At 43.3% G+C, this 21,872-nt stretch overlaps 1 protein-coding gene across 2 annotated transcripts; it reads right to left on the bottom strand.

Moving 5' to 3' along the window:
- Positions 1-1,561: 1,561 nt before the first annotated feature.
- NEUROD4 (neuronal differentiation 4) lies at positions 1,562-11,724 on the bottom strand. Of its 2 annotated transcripts, none has more exons than XM_077869727.1 (2): positions 11,283-11,724; positions 1,562-5,097 (listed from the first exon to the last, which is right to left on the bottom strand). In XM_077869727.1, exon 2 carries the CDS (start codon positions 5,086-5,088, stop codon positions 4,093-4,095), a length of 996 nt encoding a protein of 331 aa, XP_077725853.1. In that variant the 5' UTR covers positions 5,089-5,097; positions 11,283-11,724; the 3' UTR covers positions 1,562-4,092. The 2 variants fall into 2 exon arrangements, with proteins under 2 accessions (XP_077725853.1, XP_077725854.1); XM_077869728.1 differs by lacking the exon at positions 11,283-11,724 and adding an exon at positions 11,140-11,275.
- Positions 11,725-21,872: the final 10,148 nt, after the last annotated feature.

Below are 21,872 nucleotides of genomic sequence, written 5' to 3' on the forward strand. Positions count from 1 at the left end.
AAAGCTTTTTCCCTAAAGCTCTAAAGATCTATCACATGACGGCAGGGAAATAGATTTAAGCCTTCTGAAAGATGGACACTTTCAAGCATTGCTCTGTAAGCTAGCCTAGATCTACACAGCATACACAGGCAACATGCAACATGATATTGAGCTTTTGTCGAAGGAAGGAAAGTCTTCTGAGATTCTATTGTAGAGCGTGGGGATGGGCCGCCTGGGTCACAGATACAACAGGATGTTATATGTAAAGGATGGCTGGAGGGGTGTCAGAAAGTTCCACCGGCTCTGGCTTCTTGCAGTTATGACATCCTTATGCACTAAGCAAAAAACCACAAAGAATCATTCAAATCTTTTGGATAAACCAACTTGTTCCAATCCTGGCTCCACCATTGACTAGCAGTGTGAGCTTGAATAGACTATTCTATGCCTTAGCTTCCTAATTTGTAAAATGAAAATAACAGTAGTGTCTCCCTTATAGGGATGGTTTTAAGATGGAATGAATTAGTACACGTAAATCACTTAGAAAAGTGACAGTACATAGTACACATCCAATAGCTGCAAGATGTGATTTTTGTTATCTGTCCGTTTATCTTTATTCCTCCAGAATATTATTTGTAGATTCTCTTAATAAAGTATCAAATAACATGGATACATGATTATTCACTCGGTATCATGAAAGATTGGAAAAATCTAAATTATGTAATTTAATTTAATAAGCTATGGTATTTTAACATGGAACGCTAACCAGCTATAAGAAAGAATTAAGTAGCTTTTTATGACACGAGACAATCCTCCATGGTATGTGTCGAAATAAATTAAAAGTAATATGCAGAAATGTATTGCATTATACCACTGGTGGGAAAAGCGGAAAATAATGTGACTTCATATTTGTACCTAACATTTGTAAATGTTAATGACTAACATTTACTTATATGTATAGATCTCTGGTACCTAATAAATTAAATATTAAAAAGTAGTTTCAAGTTGGAGAGTGGGTCCTGGGAAGATGAGGAAAGCAGTGGAAGTGGAAGGATGCTTTTTGTTTCGTATTTTAACCAACTTTCTCCCTTGACTAACCAATTATGTTTTATTATCATCATCATTATTTCTTTATCATCAGCATTTTTATTCATGTAAGAAGGAATCCTGAAAGAAAAAAGTCAAGAGATGTTAAGAAGCAGTTGCCAAAAAGCATACTTCATAAATTTTGAAAAGTTGGTAGGCCCAATTCTGGATAATAGTGCATCATCCTACGGGCCACCTCTCTGTGTTTCGATGGTTTAGGATGCCCACAGCCCTAGATTTCTGTAAATGGGAAGATATTTTTTTCCCACCTGCTGATTACATAGTTGATTATGTGTGTGGCAGAGATCGGTGCTTCTACGTGTCTGGCTGCTTAGTTTAGACCTTTCAAATCTTCTGGCAAGCAAGTTGAAACACGGGATGTAAGTCACCCTGACAGACCTGCCTGTGCTCTTGCTGACTATTCACAGGACATAGAGTCCAAGAAGAATGATAGGTGAGAGTGAGGAAAAACTTTGAAGACAGACAATGCAACACAACGTCTAATAAAACAGCTTTATTTCTGCTAGAAAAAGGAGAGGAGAAACAGTCTGGGTTTTGTGTTTTTTTGTTTGTTTGTTTGTTTGTTTGTTTACAAAAAAAGTTTAAACAATTGCTTTCTTTTTCTTGTATTTAATAAAGTTCCGAGAAGAATGAAACCACCTTGGGTGAGAGCGTAGGCTCTTTCCAATCATTCTCCCAAATTTCAATTCAAATAGAAAGTCTCTCTGAACAATCCCCAGAAGGGCCTGGATCATGGGTACCATATTCCTCAAAAGCATAAGCAACAGATTCCCAAAAAATAACTGGCTCATCTTAGAATGAAGAGGGGAAGGAATCTGAAAATATTAACTTGCATAGCCATTCAAATTATTGCTTTTATAAAATCATTACAGGTAATTCTGCACTCAGTCTCTCCTTTCGCCTCACCCCAAACTCAGGAATTCCTAGAAAAATTATGAGCTACTTTCCAAACGAAGACTTCGGGAGGGTTTACAAGCACATGTATGGACCCCAAGAAGTTTGCATGAAAGGAAGGGGGAAATAAATTAAATAAATAATATCTAATAAATAGCTCCAACAACATTCATTATCTACAAGCTTAAATGCCATAAAATGCTAGATCCCCCCAGTGTCTCACAAAAGTAAGTGCCAGGATACCCTCAGAAAGGATGGCTTTGTAAACATTTTACTCGCCTTTTCCCTCTTAAGCAGTGTGGTGAGGGGAACCACTTTGGTGGCTGGTGGGATTTAAGATCTCTCTGCAAGGGTCTTTCAAGGGGATTTACAAACCAAGGGTGCAAAATACAGTAGGGTCAGTACTGCAAGCAAAATGGAAAGAGAGCAGTTTAGACTGTAAGGAGATAATAAGAGGGTGAAAAAGTCAAGATATACAGATAGTTTGGCAGGTTTTAGGGGATAGCTGAGCTGTAGAAAACAACATACTAACTTGCCTTATCAATTTTATTCATTGGCCCTATTTGTGTACCCTACATCCTAAACTTGTCCTCTCTGGCAGGAGCAGGATGCAGCCCACTATCATGTAAACCATTTAGGCTTTTAGTTTGTTTTAAATAATTGCCCTGGCATATTGAACAGACCAGTGGCATTTCTCAGATCACATTTCTCTGGAAAAAAATTTTGACAAAATTAGTGTTGATATTTTAAAGGAAAGAAGAGTAATGTGAAGAAAAAATAAATATCCTGCAAATCAGGATAAACCTGTGATGAAAACACAGATTGGTAAAAGCATTCACTGGCCTTGGATTTGATTTCTGCATCCCTAAGTCTGCTCACTTGGGATGTTATCTACAAAATGTAATAATATATTATGTTTTAGAAGTGAGAAAGAGGTAACAATTGGTGGGGGAGGAGATAAGGAATATATATGCATTGGAAAAAAATCAAGTTTGATCAATAAACTCATTGGTGCTAATCCTTCTAGAAAATATAATAGAAATTGTTGTGGACAGAGGTCAGCTGTTCTAACCATGTTTTTTGTAATAAATGAAATTTATCTTGCTAAAGAAAACTTAGTTTTCCTGTGGGCAGGTTATAAGGTAGAAGGAGGCCCCAGACTATGGTTAGTCAGTGTAGCCAACAGCCATTTTATTGCTCTTGAATATGGCCCTGGTTATTTGCTGATTCCAGTAGCAGCACCTGAGTTTCTTCAGAATTTCCAGAGCCCCTGGGTTATTGAGGCTATGAAATGGTCTAGATGACTTCTCGAAATCCCACTGATCATAGAAGTCTGAGGTTACGGTGACTTTCTTGCCCCACCTCTTCTACTGAGGAAGTGTTTATGAAATATTATCAAGGATCAAATTGGTAGGAGATCTCTATTATGGTTCTGATATTACTAAGGAAGGGATGTTCAGCTTTCAGCCAACAATAAAAGAGCTCATCTCTTTAAGAGATGAGCTAGTCACAGTGAAAGCCAAGTTAGGATTTTAGTCCTTGGAGGCTATTTTTAGTCAGATGCAAAGAAGTCCTATCAAATACCCAAGAGAAATGCATCTTGTGCTCCTTTGGCAACTCCATCTAATCATTCCACATATATTGTCCATTTCCTATTATTCTTCAATCTTTTCAGTTTCAAGAAGTTTATAGGCATGATCATCAAAGTTATTGAATTTCATAGCTGTGAAGGACCTTAAAAATCATCTAGACTTAAAACAATTTCCCAATTTTACCAGTAAATAAAGAGAAGCCAGAGATGGAAAATTAATTGGCCTGGATCATTCAATGAGTTTTTGGCATCATTAGAATTGGGCCCACGGCCTCTGTTTTATTCCTACAAGATTGTAAACAATCCAGTAATTTCACTTGAGGACCCTAACTAAAGAAATCAATACACTATGAGAAGCTGATGAGAAAAGAGGGTGGCAGGTGCAGGAGGGCCCAACTGGGTTGGGACTACCGTGTTTGATATATATCTATAGGGTTCCATTAAGGTCATTGAGTCTTCAGCTCAACGATTTAAATCATGGGAAACATCTTCACATTATTCTCTGCAATGCTTATCTTTTTGCCCTAATCAGTAAAGATTGTATTCAGTTGAGCCCCAATGCCATGGTGGGGGTAGGAATCATAGGACATATCTATGGGAACATCATAGCGAGGGGCACCAGCCTGAAAGGGAGTTGAATGCACATGCCCTGAGCTTAGATTTGCAGAGGAGTAATGTGGCATGAAGCTGTAGGACTTATCCAGGTCAGGAGATCCATCTTGCTTCAAGGAGAAGTTCCCACTGATGCTCAAAGGGGGAGTGAGTGGGCCCTCATAAGGTGGTGTACTGCAGTCAGGTGGATGGCTCCCAAAGGATGATTCTCCCAAACTCTTGAATACTGGGGGTTTGAGATTAATAAGGTGTGTTTCCATATGGCCATAAGGAGGACTGGGGAGCCCAGGAGACTGGTAGTTGAAGTTATGGACAGAGATGGCAGAGTCACAAATAGGGGATTTCTCCTCATGCTTCTCCAGGAGGACAGACTGAGGGCCCAGCTGGAGGCATCCAGCCACCAGATTGCTTGTAGGCTGAGAGAGCCCTTTGCAGAGCATCTCCACAAAACCCTTCCCTTCAGGTGTCTGCCCAGTCTCCAGAACCTCAGACAAAGCCCAAATATAGTTCCTGGCCAGTCTAAGAGTCTCTATCTTGGAGAGCTTTTGGGTCTTTGAGTAACATGGCATGACTCTCCTCAGGTTGTCCAGGGCATCATTCAGGCCATGCATCCGGGTCCGTTCTCTAGCATTGGCCTTGACTCTTCGAGCCCTGAATCTCTCAAGGCGAGCTTTTGTCATCTTCTTTTTCTTAGGACCCCGTCTCTTAGGCTTCTCCCCATCCTCTTCCTCCTCTTCTTCCTCCTCAATACTGTCATGCTCTTCAGCTAAGCTGCCAAGCATCCCATAAGCAGCTGGTCTTCTCTCCTCCTCCTTCATCTCGTTCTGAGAGCCCAGACCTTTGTCCATCCAGGATGGTGTGTTGACCAACTCTGTTATCTCCTTCGATTTCACATAAGGTTTTGCCATTTCTAGATTCTGGAAAGAGAAATGGCAATTATTAGTGTCTGTGAATATCTGCTTTGATGTAAATCTAAACTTTCTTTTTATATCTTAGATGTAAAGCACAGAATGATATTGAGATTCAACTTATGGTTATCCAGTCCAAGTCCACCATTCTAAACAAGTAATCTAAGACTCAAATAAATGCCCAGGACACTAATATAGCTATGGAATATTACAAGAAAATCAGCTAAAGAAAATGAAAATTGACTTGATCATTCCTTGTAATGCCAGTAGTGCCAGTGCCTAATTCTTTTTATTCTCTGGTGCTTTGTCTCATGGATATTTTATGCAAGAATAATGGATATAAGAATCAAAACCTATTTTTCCTTCTTCCCAGAATACAGATCATGGAGGGAAGTAGATAAGGTGGGCATATAAATTATTGCCCAAATAGAGAACTTGTGAAAGTAAAAGAGGATGCTAAAGAAGTCATAACTATAAAATATGCATAAAATAATTATAATTACTACAAAATTTTAAAAGCATATTAGTAAGTAAACTGTTGCATTTTATACCATAATATAAATGAAACACTGTGGTGTTTCGGTGTTTCTCTCAGACTACTATGCTCTCCAGAGGACTGCCCAGCCTCTGTTTAGTGACATATCACATTTAACCTATAACATTCCATGTTTCCCACTGACTCTAAGTCTAAGTGACTCTAAGTCAGCTAATGAGCTGACTCTCATTAGCTCCAAGCACCCTAGGAAAGAGCCGTGCCACGACTGACCAGTACCCCACATGACCATGAAATAGTTCTCTCACCATCACCTGAAGAGCATTTTGTTTTTCAGCAAGGACCTTGTGGTCTGTCTAGTGTAGTGGTGTTAGAGGTGTTAGTGACATGGTGTCTAAAAGGATCAGGAAAAGAGAGCAGGGTTACCACTGACTATTTTTTAAATTTCCCCGTATGTTACAGTGAAAACTCTTCCATTGTACATGCATCACCCATCACCATACAAGACTACGTCAGAGCAGCTAGATTTACAAGCCAGAGGTCTACAAAGCTTATTTAAGATTATCTTAGTGAAATTATTATATAATATTTCATTGAAAATGAAAAATCTGGAAAAAACACTAAACTTAATGGAACATAGTGGTTGCAAACATGGAAATAGCCTGACTACTTTAATTCGCTTGCCTAAGAGATACTGTTTAATCAGAATTTTCTTTGAAAACATTGGCAGTTTGAAAACCAGAAGATACCAGTGGTTTAGTAAACATTTTGCATTCAATTCTGGAAGAGTGAATTGTTTTGAGATTTGCTGAACAATTTGTAGGTATATAATTTACCAAATAAAAGTATCTGAGAAGCTCCACTGGGGCATCCCGGTTTACCAGTTTAGTCTTTGAAATGTTAAACCTTCCATCACTTTTGTATAACAGAAAGGAGGGAGCATGATAAATGTTTTTTGATCCTTAAAGCTTGGGCCTCAAATCAATGCATGCAGGATTCAGTACATAGATTTTAAGAGTACAAATATACGATTTGATTTGTTTCTGGTAATTTGAACTTGTTTTCTTTGTAACCTCATTTACCTCCTATAAATAATTAATGTTACCACATTGCAAAAACAGCCTAGGTTTCATGTTAATCAGCACGGAAATCATGTCAGCTTGACTTACTCACTTAATAAGGCTTCCTGGGTAAGCAGCTTTATTGAAAACACACATTGGAACCTATTGGTCAACTGGCTGCCCAGGCCAAGTTAGAAAATCCCACTTTTAATATGGATGATGGAGCTTGTGTGCTGAGCTGCACTTCTAACTCAGCCAGATATCCAGAGGGAGGGTGAAGGACCTAATTAACTTTCTGTTAAAGTAACACAGACCTTTCTGAGGCAGGTGCACTCTGAGGCCAAAGAGGATGGAGTGGGCTTGGGAAACACAATGTTCCACACGTAATTATAATAACATTTGTGTGGCCTTATAGCCAACCTCTGAGGGAAATAGGGATTTATGCTTATTTTGTAATCAAGGTCACTGTGGGTCAGAGATTAAGTGACAGAAATGCAAAGATATAAAGCGGATAGAGCAGGACATAAAACCAGGTCTTCTGATTCCAAATCCTAGGTTTTATGTTTTTTCCTCCTTTCTTTTTCTATCACAGCTATGGGAAGAAAGAAAGGCACTTTGACTCCAGAAGGTGTGGATCAGTTGAACTAAGTCACCAGGAAATGACCATCATCCAGAAAGGCTAGTTCAGGTGTTCTCTGCAGTGTTTGACTCTCAGGATTCCTTCCTCTTCCCAATTTTTTTCTTGTTGTTTCCACTCTTTTACTCCTTCCTCCCTTTTCTCCTCCATCTCCTCTTCATCATCATATCACCGGGTCATACTTACATGCATGGAGAGTTGAGAAGGAAGATGCGAGAGAGGAAAGAAGAGTCTCCTGAATTACTCCTTACAACTGAATACCATCCTAGCCTCTGTAATTGACCTTTTTACTATTACTATTATACCCATCTCCCTACCTCTGGACTCGAGCCAAACTCTGTTAATCCTCACCCTTATCAAGAACTAGGATTCGGAAAATAGACCATCTTTTACCTTTAACATAATGTAATGGTTCTGTCAGAGTCAAAGAGCTACTTTCAAATCAGATTATCAGCAGGTATGAAGGATAAGAAACAACTGGATTTGGCTAAAACAGTGAAAAGGGCAATCAATTTTCATCTTTGTTCTCTTACCAACCACAGGAAAGATATAGATAGCTCCAGTTTAACTCTCTCTTTTCCCACAGATTCTGGTCCATTAGCTCTAAGAGGATCCCATGGGTATATAGTGTGGCTTTGAAAGCATAGAAGATGGAATAACACACACTGTAGGCCCAACTGCTCTGACCCCTGGTTGCTGATCTCAAACACATTACACAACTCTCTGATCTTCAATTTCCTTTTTGATAAAATAGGGATAAGGTATATTCAATGTGGTTCACGCAAGATAAATGAAAATAAGAAAAGATTGTATAGACTTTAAATGTGGTAGAACATTATCTATATATTGATCTTGTGTTAATTCTTGAATTTTCTTATCTAATCTATTTACACATTTGCATATTCAAAAATAAAAATTGTTTCTCACAGATAAGTAGCAAAAGTAGATTGTACTAACTACTGTGCCTCTTATTATCTTGAGGGAACATCCTCTGATTGGCTCAGAAGTTGATCTCACAATTGCCCAACAGCCAGCCATTTTTCCCAGTGTGGCTGGACAGCAGACTCTGGAGTCAGATGACCTGAGTTTAAATTTCAGTTCTGTTACTTACTAGAGGGAAGACCTTAGCCAGGTTTCATTACCTTTCTGTGCCTTATCCCCTCTGTTTAAAATGGGAATAATAATAGCCCTACTTCATGGGATTATTGTGAGCATCATGAGCTAATATATGTAAAGATTTGATCAGAGCCCGACATTGTATATGCCTTGGAAGTGTTAGGTACTATTGTTTCTAAATTTCATCATGACTTCTTCTGGCCACATGGACAAAAATAAGTATGATTTCAATCTGTGTCTAATATTGATTTTATGCCAACAAAGGCCAATGTTTCTATGTTAACACCCATTTTAAAACATTCCCTGACAAGCCCACCTCTCCAACCTCCTATTGAAACTGAATACCAAAGCTTCTCTCCTGTTGCAAGAGGTGAGGAAACAGACTTCTACCAGCTGTCTCTATCAGATTGACTCAAACTCTTCCACCATATTAACCAAAGAAGTTGGCTTCTTTAATTCTGTTTTGTAATTGGGAGACAGCAGTTTGCGGACACTTCTACTCAGTTACACAAATTTTTAGGTGCATGAAATTTCTGGTGGAATACAGAAACTCTTGGCCCCTGGACGTTTTTCCTTTTGTCTTTGATTAAACACTATAAGACTACCACCAGAATCAAGTGCCAGAGCTCTGAGGAGAGAAACAGTGTCTCTCAAATAGAAGTAAAGTCCAGGACTCTTCAGAGATTTAAAAAAATATTTTTTGGCCTTTGAATTTTTCTACCTAAATATCTCCAATGCATCATCAAAAAGTTATCTGGAGGTTGGGGGGTGCGAGTGAGCAGGTCATGAACAACCAGATTTAGATTTGAAAATTGAAGATGTGTATGGTATAGTTCTGAGTTCTGATCACAGAAACCAACTTGGCTCCTCTCCATGGTATTTAATCCTACCATGGCTTTTAGCCTGTCAGTGAACTAGCACAGAGTCATACTGAAAGAATTGTGAAACTGAGACCCTCTTCACTCATTTATTACTTACCTATTAAATGAGCACAGAAAAAAAATATTTTCTTTTTTTATGCTTAGGGCAAAGTGGAAATAATATTTCTGTCTTTCATATTTCATTTAGAAGCTTTTATGAAAAGCAAGGAAATCAAGCACTAGTACCTTGTAAACTTATAAGGCAAATGTAAAGGTTGGCAATTGTTTGGTAGAAGCAGAATGGGAAGCTCTATGGCACTGCACACAATATTGTGATACACCATTTTAAGTTTCCCCAATTTTTACAAAAGAAATTAGTCCTCAAAATATACATGAGGCTGACTCCAGTGTAGCAAAAAAAAAAAAAATCAATGAATACTGGCTCTGGAAGTAAAATACAGCCTTCCCTGACTCCATCCTCAAATGCATTCTAATCACATAAAGCCTATTTTATTCTTTGATCTTGGAATTTGGACTTCCTTACACATCTTTACAATATGACAAAATTTTCTCTTGTCATCTTTCCTAAATTTCACAGTTAGTCAATTCTCTCAAATTTGAAATTGTCTCTCACTTATTAAAAAACCCATTCTAGCAAAATGTTTGCTTAGGTAATGATTGTGACTACTCAATACTTTAATTACTGGGGCTGAGGTCACTGGGCATGACTATTATGTGGAGCCGTACTGGAATTCATATGACATTTTTACTATTTCCTGATTTGTTGTGGAGAAGTTTCAATTGATGAATAAGTGGGCAAGGAGTACTTGCATGTGTACGTACGATGATTAGACAGTGTCTTTCCTCTTGGAAGCTGATTGTACTCACTTCACCTCCTGATCCTATGAAAAAATCCTAAATACAGCAGGAAGAGAACTATTCAGCTAAGTTTTTAGGGAATCTGAGCACCAGACAGCCTAAATGCCTTGCTCAGAGTTGCAGAGTCTTCACATGGAAAAAACAGAATGTCGACCAAGGTGCTCACAATTTGCACTGCCTAAAACCATCCAGTGGGTTGTTTTCTGCTCTTCCTGCACAACTTTTTATAGTCTAGCACTTTCCCTCTTATTAATACCTGTACACACACACACACACACACACACGTGTGTGTGCTCGCTCATACATAGGCACATCTTATCCAACGTATCCATGTCATACTTCACTTTTCATAACCTCAGATTCAAATGGTAAAGTTTTCAAACAAAAATTACTCAATCTTTCAGTTCCTCCCTCCCCTTGTTCTTGAACATTTCCTCTCTGGTCTCTCTGTCAAAAAAACAAAACAAAAACAAAAACAAAAACAAGGGAAGTGTTTACATTTATTAGTATTGTCCTGAATACATTTTGGGGGTGGTAAATGATGGATGAGTAGAAGGCAGAAGAGACAAAAATATACATAGGCAATCTTTCCTGACTTCTTAGCTGAAAGGTCTGAGGAAAAGCAAAGGTTCCCCCCACTCCATTACAACAACCTAAGAATTTTAGCAGAGCAAATGGGGGCAATGATAAGAATATGCCCCCATGGCTTTCCTTATTCTATTGCCATTCCCCGTCTTCCCCTGTCCGCTCTCTGCACGACCCTAAAATGCTGGAGCAGACCAGCCGATTGGGTCAATTCTTCCAATGCACTTGCTAAGCCACCTCTGAAGAGCGGCTGAACTTTTTGGACACCTTTCCTCCTGCATTAATAAAATGGAAAAGTGGAATAAAATGGAAAAGGAGGATTATTTATGACGTCTAGTTCATAGAAATGATTGAGAGTATGAGTTCCCCTTCAGGGAGCACATGCCATGGGGATTGGTAAGACCATCAAAACTTTAATACCTGTCCCGCGAGGTCTCCCTGCTTCTCGGTGCAGGGTTCCTCAGCCCTACTCCGTCCTCTCCCAGCCCAAGGGCTCCTGAGGTCCGCAGGAACTTCCCACGGGAGCCTTGACTGCGCCGTGCCTCCCGCCTCCAAGGGCTCACCTCCGCCAGTGGCCGTCCGGGTGTGGACGCTGGGACTCTGCGCCCCGGGGACACTCGGGAGCACCTGCCGGCGGCCGCCAAGGGGCCCCGCGCTTTCAGCACCGCGGGTGAGGACAGCTCCCGGACCGTGGGGAATTCAGGACCGTGGGTAGTTCAGTACCGCGGGTGTGGACAGCTCCCGGACCGCGGGGAGTTCAGCACCGCGGGTGTGGACAGCTCCCGGACCGCGGGGTTCAGGACCGCGGGTGTGGACAGCTCTCGGACCGTGGGGAGTTCAGCACCGCGGGTGTGGACAGCTCCCGGACCGCGGGGTTCAGGACCGCGGGTGAGGACAGCTCCCGGATCGCGGGGTTCAGCACCGCAGGTGTGGACAGCTCCCGGACCGCTGGAGTTCAGCACCGCGGGTGTGGACAGCTCCTGCCCTGCGCCTTCAGCACCGCGGCCCCGGGCAGCTCCCGCCCTGCAGCCGCGCTGCCCTTTTGAGGCCACCCTGGGGCGGGGCGGGGACACCGGCTGTGACCCCTCCCAGCCCGGGGGAGGACACGCCTCCCTCCCTCCCCCCGCCGCGGGGACCCTCCCCTGCGTGCCTGCTGGCTATAGCTGATTAAATGGGGAGAGCGGTTAGGACAAGGGGAATAGCGAGGGGAGGGGAGGGGAGGGGAGCTGCTCCAGTGGAAGGTGAGGAAAGGAGGACTGGAAATTACAAAGATCTGGAGCAAGAGAAAGTTGGGGTACATTTGGAGAGGCTGGAGTGAGCCTCAGCCTTGGGCCCAGGGCGTGACCCCGGGGTCCTGGAATCGAGTCCCACATCGGGCTCCCTGCATGGAGCCTGCTTCTCCCTCTGCCTGGGTCTCTGCCTCTCTCTGTGTGTGTCTCTCATGAGTAAATGAATAAACAAAAATCTAAAAAAGAATAAAGATTGGGAGAGAGAGCTAAGCAGGGCAAATGAAAGCAGCGGCCCACGTCTGAAGGGACAAAAAAATGAGAAAGATACACGCCCAGGACACAGCATCATTGATCGTTACCTTACACAGGTGGATTGCTGTCTTTAGTTTCAGAACTCCAGAATTCCTTAGAAGGAAAAAGTATCTTCTGCTCCTTTCTTTTCCACATGTCAGACTTATTTCTGTTTAGACCCTCTTTATTGTGATTACTGACTATAGACAAAGCCACATCTCTTCATTTGTCCTACTGTTCTTTCAACTTTTCTGTTTGCTTGAAAGGTATAAGAATATAAAGCAGATGAATGGAATCTTTCATTGCCAGGACACTTAGAACCTCAAATCACAAGCTGGAATCCACTGTTGTTTTTCAAAAATATATCAAAATATATTATTAGGCATTATAGGTGTTGGAAAAAGTCCACCTGAGTAGCAGTAGACTTAGCAGAAAGGAAAAGTCCTATAATTTCTAAAATCCCTGTGGTGTTATGAAGTAAGATTAACTGGCTAGAACAGAAAAAGAAAACTAGGGCTGAAAAGATTTCAAGTATATGGACATGCTTTATTACTAGAGCCACCAAGGCAAAGCATAGCCTCTTCACTTAAAGATGTAAAGTAAAAAAATAAATAAAAATAAATAAATAAATAAATAAATAAAGATGTAAAGTAGGGACGCCCGGGTGGCTCAGCGGTTGAGCCTCTGCCTTCAGCCCAAGACGTGATCCTGGAGACCCGGGATCGAGTCCCACGTCAGGCTCCCTGCATGGAGCCTGCTTCTCCCTCTGCCTGTGTCTCTGCCTCTTTCTCTCTCTCCTCTCTGTGTATTCTCATGAATAAATAAATAAAATCTTTAAAAACAAGATAAAGATTTAAAGGATTCTGTAACCTTCTAGTGGTTCCAGGGAGGAAACGGAAGGGTACTTGGACCTAGCAATAGACTCCATGATATCCAGTAATTCAATTTCACTTACAGTGTCAGTTTTCACATCTGTAAAAGGATCTGATCAGTTAAGTTTAGTCGTAAGATAGAATTCTGGCTCCAAACTCAACCTTTTTTTTTTTTTTTTTGGAATTGCCTTGGAGGGAATCCCCCAGATTCTTGGAAATCACATGCTCTCCCAATGTAACAGGCACATATCTAATAAAGATGAAGAGCTATGAGAATGCGTGATGTGCAAGGAAAGGTGCAGAAGATTAGAATAAAACAAAAAGGAGGTTTACCATCAATAAGGCTGAAAGGCATATCTTACGTTTGAAATAGTTCATATTTTAAAAACTCCATTATAGGTGTCATAGGACTCTGTCCTTCACATACACACACACACACACACACACACACACAGAATAAAAATTAACTTTTTTTTTCAATTTTTATGAGAAGTTGTTTTTCTTCAGCCACTCTTTAAGCTCTTATTGATCTTTCTTGTATTTTTCTTCAGGAACTATCCACTCAGCAAATAAACTTCATTTTCAGAGGAATCAAATAATATATTCTAGGAAAGATGGATTTCTGAAAACCGAACCAGAATCCCCTCTTCATCCAGAGAAACTTCTCTACCGAGTATTTGTGCTTAGGAGAGAGCTGCGATGAGCCTGTGTAGAACGGATTGATCCCCTGCTTTGTATCTTCAAAGCCAAGTCGTGGATATTTGACAGTTGAGGATGTTGGTGATGTTAGTATCCTGCCTATGAAATGCTCAGAGGTCAGGGGAGAGTGGAGGATTAGCAGAAAGGTGAACATATTGAGACAAAGATGAGGGTGGGGACAGAACATTCTGTGGGGCTCCTGGCTTTCTCTGACAGATGTAAGAAACTAAACACAATAGGATTAGCTCTCAAAACACGTTCAGTTGTGCGTATACGTGTGTGCTCGCGTGTGCAGCCTTGAGAGGCACTGAGGAGGACACCAAGTTTGCTTTAAGAGCTGCCTTTTGCAGAGCGAGGGACGGAATCTATTGCACGGGGTCACCGTCCTCACAACTCCTCCAGGGCCATACAGACAGTTGGCTATTGAACCCAGCGTGCAGGAAGGGGCGGCGGGCAGAGCCCCAGCAGAGGGAAGGGGGCGGGGCTGCCTGCAGAGCATTTACATTCATTCTCCTCCCCCCACATGGTTTCTGGGCCAGAGGGCCAATCCCCAGGCCGTCCTTCTTTCTCTGTGCTTTTTGTAAAGCTCTGAGCTAACCTGTTAGAACCATCTGCTGGGTGGGGGAAATGCAACCAGCGCTCAGTTGCTGGCCCACAGGCCAAGAGCCATTGAAGCAGAGAGGAGGGAGGCAACAGGCAGATTTATGGGCAGCAATCTGTTCCCCCCACCCCAGGCCCCTCTGCCAGGAGACAGCTTGATAATCCATCAACCCCACTAATGAATTAATTAGTATTCCCAGTAATCCTGACCCCCAAAGGAGACTGGCCCACGGGCCCCTGAGGGGGCTTGAAACTGCCTTCTTCGACCAGACACTGAAGACCCGGGACCAATGCCTGACATTAGGCCCCAGGGTGCTCAGCTTACATGCCACAGACCCTGTTGTTAAGATCCCCAGATGTCCCTCCTTCTCACCTTCCCCCGGGGAGACGGCTAGCTTTTGCTGAATTGAAACCAATACTACCAACAAATGGAGTCCAGAGCCATAAATCAGGGATGGTAGAAAGCGAGGACTCAGGCGGCCCATATTTAGGATAAAACTTGAACAGATCCTAAAGCTGCTCTCCAAGGATTAGTACAAGGTTGGAGTAGGGTTGGGATGAGGGCAGAAGGGAAAGGACACACACAGTCCCCGATCTCAAGAAGCTCCAGTAGGGCAATGACACAGGGTCAAAAATAATCGTGGAACAGGTTGAAACAAAGTGATTTGTGACATGAATCTCTCCTGAGTAAGGCCTGCAGTGAAGCAGAGGTGTCAGCTGAGTTTCCGGACAGCCTAGAGACTGGCATCTGGGAGTCCCAACCCTCCCTTTCAACCCTAAACTCCTTTGTTCTTTTATGAAACTCTGAGGTTCGGTGGGGGTGAAAAAAGCTTGGGAGTAAGGAGACCTGTGTTCTGAATCCTGGTCTCCTCTAACCATGCGATGCTGACGAGTGGTGGAAGCACACTGGGCCTCAGGTCATCAACCATCCGGTTGGATCATGAGCTCTTAGGTTCCTTCCAGCTCTAACGCTTGATGATGACGACACAGTTAAATGTTGCAACTCCCCTTTGGGAGCGAACAACACTAGTCCTTCAAAAGTATTGCAATCTGAGTTCCTGGGTTGGAATAAGATAACAAACCCGGTCGATGATAAAAGTTGGTTTAGGAAACAGATGGTGGGCAGGGGTGTCCTCTCTGCACCCAGATTCCTGGTCTCTTTGGGGAAGAAGCTACACCTTCTCCCACCTCATTCATTCCAGGCATATCTGGGCATTGACAGGGCTCATTCCAGCAATAAAATAACGACCTCCATTTGTTGGAAATCTGTTGGAACGTTTCTGAGCCTTTGAGGGCTCTGCCACCTGCCTCCAGCGCCCTTCTCCGCACCTGCAGTACCGTCCCTCTCACGCTCCTTTGAAACCTCACATTGCCTTTCACTGACCGTGCCACTTCGGAGAAGTTATTTATCTCCCTGGGCCTCAGTTGTCTTCATCTGTCAGTTGAAGGTAATAATGTGTATCCAATAAACTTGCTCTGAGGAGTCTATATGTCATTAAATATGAGATAATGTATGCAAAGTACCTGGTACAGAGGCTGACACTTTGCAAATGCTCAATAAGTTGTAGTTATTGGCATTTTGTCTTAAATATTTATTTTTATTAAGATTTTATTTATTTATTCCTGAGAGACACAGAGAGAGAGAGAGAGGCAGAGACACAGGCAGAGGGAGAAGCAGGCTCCATCCAGGGAGACTCGATCTCGGGACCCCAGGGTCATGCCCTGGGCTGAAGGCAGATGCTCAACCACTGAGCCACCCAGGCATCCCTTGTGTTAAACATTTAAATCTGATATTTCATATCTTAGAAATCAAGGAAAAGCTAATGCCAGAATCTTCGTACAGAGTTCCTGTATCTGTGCTCTTACCTGTATATAAGTATTCTTTTTTTATATAATAATGACCATACTATATTCTTTTTATCCAAGAAATGAGTTTTATGTACATATAAAACCCTAGGAATTAAAAAAAAAACCCTAGGAATTATATAAGATTCTAGGAATACAAAGCTTAATAAAATTCCTCATTCCTAAACAACTTTCAGTACAGTGCAGAGGCAGAGAACCGAATTATATAAGTATATAAATGAAAAACTCCACTTTTCCATGTCTTTCTAACATAATCATGTGTTGCCCCCAGGAGCCATGTATGGAACACAGATGTTCATTGCAGTATTGTCTGTCTTTTTTTTTTTTTTTTTGCAGTATTGTCTTTAATGGTGAGAAAGTACATCATCAGTACATTAACCAATGGTTTAGCCAACCAATAGAATATGACTCAATTGCATGACCTGGCCTACACGTACCAACGAGAAATGTTTCATGTATTAACACGCTGCAGAAGGAAATGTAAAACAATGTGTGGAAATATAGGCTCCATATGATACGTTTAATTTTTTTTGTTATTTTTTTATTATTTCTTTAAAGATTTATTTATTTATTTATTCATGATAGACATAGAGAGAGAGGCAGAGACACAGGCACAGCGAGAAGCAGGCTCCATGCCAGGAGCCCGACGCAGGACTCGATCCCGGGACTCCGGGATCGCGCCCTGAGCCAAAGGCAGGCACCAAACCACTGAGCCACCCAGGGATCCCCTAGTTTTTTTAACGTATACACATATATTAAATAATCGATATTGTAGACACCCAGCCTACAAAACTGATAACAGTGAGTCTGTTCCTCAGGGTATCTCCCAACTGAGATGAATTAGATCGAGATTAGGTAGTTATCAAAGCAGATTGTTCTCTTTTTGTCTGAGAATGATGTATTCATATATAATCCCAGAAGCAAAGTTGATAGTAAGATATAATTAACATATGCTGTTTTTAAAATCGTATTTCCCACTCGTAGCCAACCTTATTTTCAGGAAGGAATTGATAGCCACCCCCTGACCAGCCCCAAACACTGGGTATATGGCAAGACGCCTCTTCCATGACAAGACCACACCACAGTCGCTCCCACTACCTCTGCCCTCGTACCCTCAGCCCCAAGAGCGCTCGCCAAGTCTCGGGAACAAACTTTGTGTGGAATTTAAGAGGCTTCAGTCATGTGATTCTTAAGCCCTGAAGGATGTCTGGTAGAGAGCAAGAGGGGCTTTCTAAGAATCCAGCCTTAATTCTGGAAGAAGATCAGGATAAAGAATAAAACCAAGTCTTCTGGGAAGACCAAGCAGAGCACTGCCCCTGGCATCCACGTCACGGCCAAAGGCCCTCCACTCCACTCCAAGGGGATGAGGGGACGGCTCGCCATCATGGTGGAGCCATTTTAGTGCTTTTCATGTGTTAATTCATTTTTTCATCACAGCAGCCTTATAGGGCAGGTGGGTGGGAGGTGGGGGGTGGGTGCATTGCAGCAGCGTCACCTCTGTTTTATAGACAAATCAATCCAATACAGAGAGATTGAATTACTTGCCCAAGGCTACATAGGAAGCGGAGGTTTCTTAAATGACCGTCCTGGAACTTGGATACAAATAGTCTACCTCTGTTACCTGATATTTCCTTTCCAAAGCAGGGAGCTGACAGCTAACTGTACATCTGAAACCTATTCCCTGGATGCCCCAGCAGGGATATTGGAAGTAAAATGAAGGACAGTGCCTGCCGGAACGGCGGGCAGGATGGCATCTGCAGCTGGATCCCTGCTGTCCAGGGTATGTTCACAAGAATCATGTTTTTCCCCATAATACACATGCCTGAGATCCAATTTCAGGAGATGGTTCGCCTCTACCCCTGATAATGCGACGTGGAGAGAGGGGGGCTTGGTGCCTAGACGCTGCCACGACAGGAGAGCCACTGCCCACTCATCTGGCCATCCTGAGTCCCGAGCTGCCCCGGACCTCACGCTCTGAACGGTATTTTATGAATCCAGAACAGAGACAGTAACTTCTCTTATGGACATACATGAAAAACCCCTTAGATCTGAGCCACGCGGAGAGTGGCCGGGTCGCCGTGGAGCGAGCTGGGGAGGCAGGCCCATCAGCAGCCTCAGACCCGTCGTCCAGGTGGAGGTTCCCTTTGTGCCACTGATTGTAAGAGAACAGAAGTACCGAAGGGACCCTCGAAACGTCCACCTAGCCCGGTTCGCAAACTCCGCTTCTGCAACAAGGCACGTTCCGACCACGGAGGTCTGGTGGGATTTCTCAGACCGTTTCCCCCCCTCCCTGCCCACCGATTCTCTCAGCTGGAACCGCTTTCATTTCTGGACGTTTTAATTCCTGGTGTGAGTGAGGAAACAGAGAATGAAGAGCGATGCCAGCCCTCTGGGGGCTCAAAGGGTGAGTATTTTAAGATCCCAGGATTCTAGTGCGGGAAAGGGTAAGGATAAAGCAGGAAACTGACATTTGCGACGTGTCTACACCCCACAGTTGCTGCATCAGTAATCAGCATACATCATCTCTTTCAGGAAAAAAAGCCAGCGTTTTGTGAATATTTATATTTGTCTGAGAGCTTTATCCACATGATGACATTTGATTGTGGCAACGACTCTTTGGATGGGGACTAGTATCATCATCATCATCCCCCCCCCCCTTTTTTTTTTTGCAAATGAGAAGAATGAGGTCTATTAATCCAAGCATCCGGTAAATACTTGACGGCTCCCTGTGCGCAGCGAACAGTGGGGATATGTCAGCAAACGACAGAAAGGACAAGCGACTTGCCCAAGATCCCACAGCCAGGAAATGAAGGCCTGCTTATTGGTATGTCTCTTTTATTCATTCTGATTATTATTCTATTCCTTTAATCCTTAAGCACCGGGAGGATGGATTTGAATGAAAACCAAGTACGTTAATACTCCCACCTCCTCTGAAGAGTCACATTGGCCAAATAAAGGCAGGTAATGGTTCCAGGTAGTTCCCAGGAGAAGGGAACTACCTGACAACACACAGACAACACACCACTGTTGTGTCCACGCCGTTTCTCCATGGCCACAGTGACCGTAAGCTCTGGTTCACCCCGTACAGTTTGTGCCTGTTGTAGGCCAGTTAATGCCCATCAATTGTTTTCAGAGCCCCCTTCACCTAAAACAATTGCAGCTTCGGTGCACGCGGTGGGGACGACCCTAGTCACAGCCTGCACTGAAGCTGCAGCCGGGCCTGCAGTGCGAGGCCCAAATCCAGCCTTCGGGGTGGGGGTGGCTTATTCCCCCAGGCTAGAAAGGATTTAAGGCCTTTAAAGGCTAAACCAAGGCTCTGAATATTTTCCGTGGGTACCAGCTGAGGCCAGGCTAAAGCCGGGGCACCTCCTGTGCTGATCCATGGGGAGGGCTGCCGGCCATCCCCGAGGGCGCCCTGAAATCCTTCCCTGGGTGTTACTTCCCCCCACACAGGCCTGTGCCAGTGCTGAGAATTGGGTCTGGCCTGGACCTGAGAGTAACTGAAATGCTCCTCCAACTTCCCTCTGACCCCCCTGTGCCAGCTTCCCCCACCTCCTGACTCTTCCAGGCACGGCCAGCCTCGAGGTGCAGGTCCTTTTCTCACCACCACTGGCTTGGCTTTCTCCTCTTCAGGCTCTGAGCGGGTCTCTACCCCAATCCCTCTGCCCCCGCCCACCCTGTGTCCTCTTCCCCCTCCCGTCTCTCCCCTTCTCTCGTAGTGCACATGTTCCTCAATTTGATTTACTTCTGTACATTGTGTGGCTTTGCAACGGTCGGTCCTCAGAGAGCCCTCAGAGGGAGCACTCCATCTGTCAGCCTTCGTCGTCCCTCCCCTGGCCGCGAGCCATCGCCCCTCCCGCCCCTTCCCTTCCCTGGGCAGTTTCTAGGAGAGCTGTGGAGGATTCAGGCAAACTTCCCGGACCCCATTTCTTCCCACCCCAGCCCTCACTTGTTGGTTTGCTTTCCCCTGCTTTCCCCGGCCCTCACTCAACGTGATGCCTGCCAGGCCTGCAAGGAAGGTCTTCGAAGCCACAGAAGTCAGAGAGAAAGTACAGTCCAGCCAAGTTGCTGGGCGCCCTCTCCCCTGCTGAGGTGCCTGATGCCATATAATTAAGACTTGCTGGTCTAACAGTACCTTGGGTTTGCAGTGAAGTCAGGATTAGGCACACTGACGATAGGGGGCAATGGTGCAGAAAATCCCAAACTGCAGATAATTCAAAATTATATCCTATTTAACAAACAGCTATCTGTTCGAATCCTGGGAGGTGCTGGAGACACAAACATGAATAAAACAGGAAACACTCCACGGGTGCCGAGGGTTCATAGCCCAATGGAGACTCTTCACATATACACATGACTTTAATGGAGGAAAATCATGATGAGTGGAAATTGTGCTCCAATGACTCTTGGAGACGATACCTCCTGGCTCAGGGAATGGTTCCAGGAGGATGTGGAACTTGAGCTGTGCCTTGAGACAGACATACTCCCATTAACTCAGCACCAAGTGGGAGCTGGGCATTTATGTGCATTTTTTTAAAGCACCCCAGCAATCTATTTTGTATACTATGTATAAGGAAACTTGCGGGAGTTTATTTAAGGTGGAAACCCTAGGGTGTTTTGTCTCTGTGTTTTGTTTTGCTTGCGAGCGCTAAGGAAAATCCACAGATTTTTGGCTGGGTTCCTAATTCAGCAACTTGTTTTCTGGGAGATGCATTGCACGGTAGTGCTAGCTTTTAAGATCCTGACAGTTTGGAGCCATCAAGAATAAAAGCAAGCTCCTATTTGCAGAGAGTTCTCAATATCTGCTAAACTAAAGTTAGTTTTAACTCATTGGGCATAAAGTCGGAATTCTTTTGTGAATGGGAAGAAGAAGAAGAAGAAGAAGAAGAAGAAGAAGAAGAAGAAGAAGAAGAAGAAGAAGAAAGAAGAAGAAGAAGAAGGAGAAAGAAAGAAGACGAAGAAGAAGAAGAAGAAGAAAGAAGAAGAAGAAGAAGAAGAAGAAGAAGAAGAAGAAGAAGAAGAAGAAGAAGAAGGAGAAAAAAAAAGAAGAAGAAGAAGAAGAAGAAGAAGAAGAAGAAGAAGAAGAAGAAGAAGAAGAAGAAGAAGAAGAAAAGGTAAAATGCCCATAGGGTGAGTGGCTTGAATGAGGTCACCACTGAGAGGGCTGGTCTCAGTGACTGGAGCTTGTCTGGAAACAAGTGGAACCAAACCAAAACCACTTATAGCAACTTTGTTTTTTTAAGATTTTATTTATTTATTCATGAGAGACACACACAGAGAGAGAGAGAGAGGCAGAGGGAGAAGCAGGCTCCATGCAGGGAGCCCGACGTGGGACTCGATCCCGGGACCTGGGATCACTCCCTGGGCTAAAGGCGGTGCTAAACTGCTGAGCCACCCGGGCTGCCCACTTATAGCAACTTTAGTGTTAAGAGGTGACTAAATCCTTTGGTTCCGTAATTCCACCTCAAATAATCTAGATAGAAAAAGCAATCCCAAATAGAAATAGCCTCATTTTTGTAAGTGAATTCATTCCTGCATTATTTAGGTGAGCTAACATAGGAAATGACTATAATGGGCTCCATGGAATAGTTCATTC

The sequence above is a fragment of the Canis aureus genome, chromosome 25, assembly GCF_053574225.1.
Source record: "Canis aureus isolate CA01 chromosome 25, VMU_Caureus_v.1.0, whole genome shotgun sequence".
NCBI classification, from domain to species: Eukaryota; Metazoa; Chordata; class Mammalia; order Carnivora; family Canidae; genus Canis; species Canis aureus.

Excerpts from the sequence above, each read along its gene's own strand:
- NEUROD4 (XM_077869727.1), bottom strand. The coding sequence starts at position 5,088 with ATGGCAAAACCTTATGTGAAATCGAAGGAGATAACAGAGTTGGTCAAC.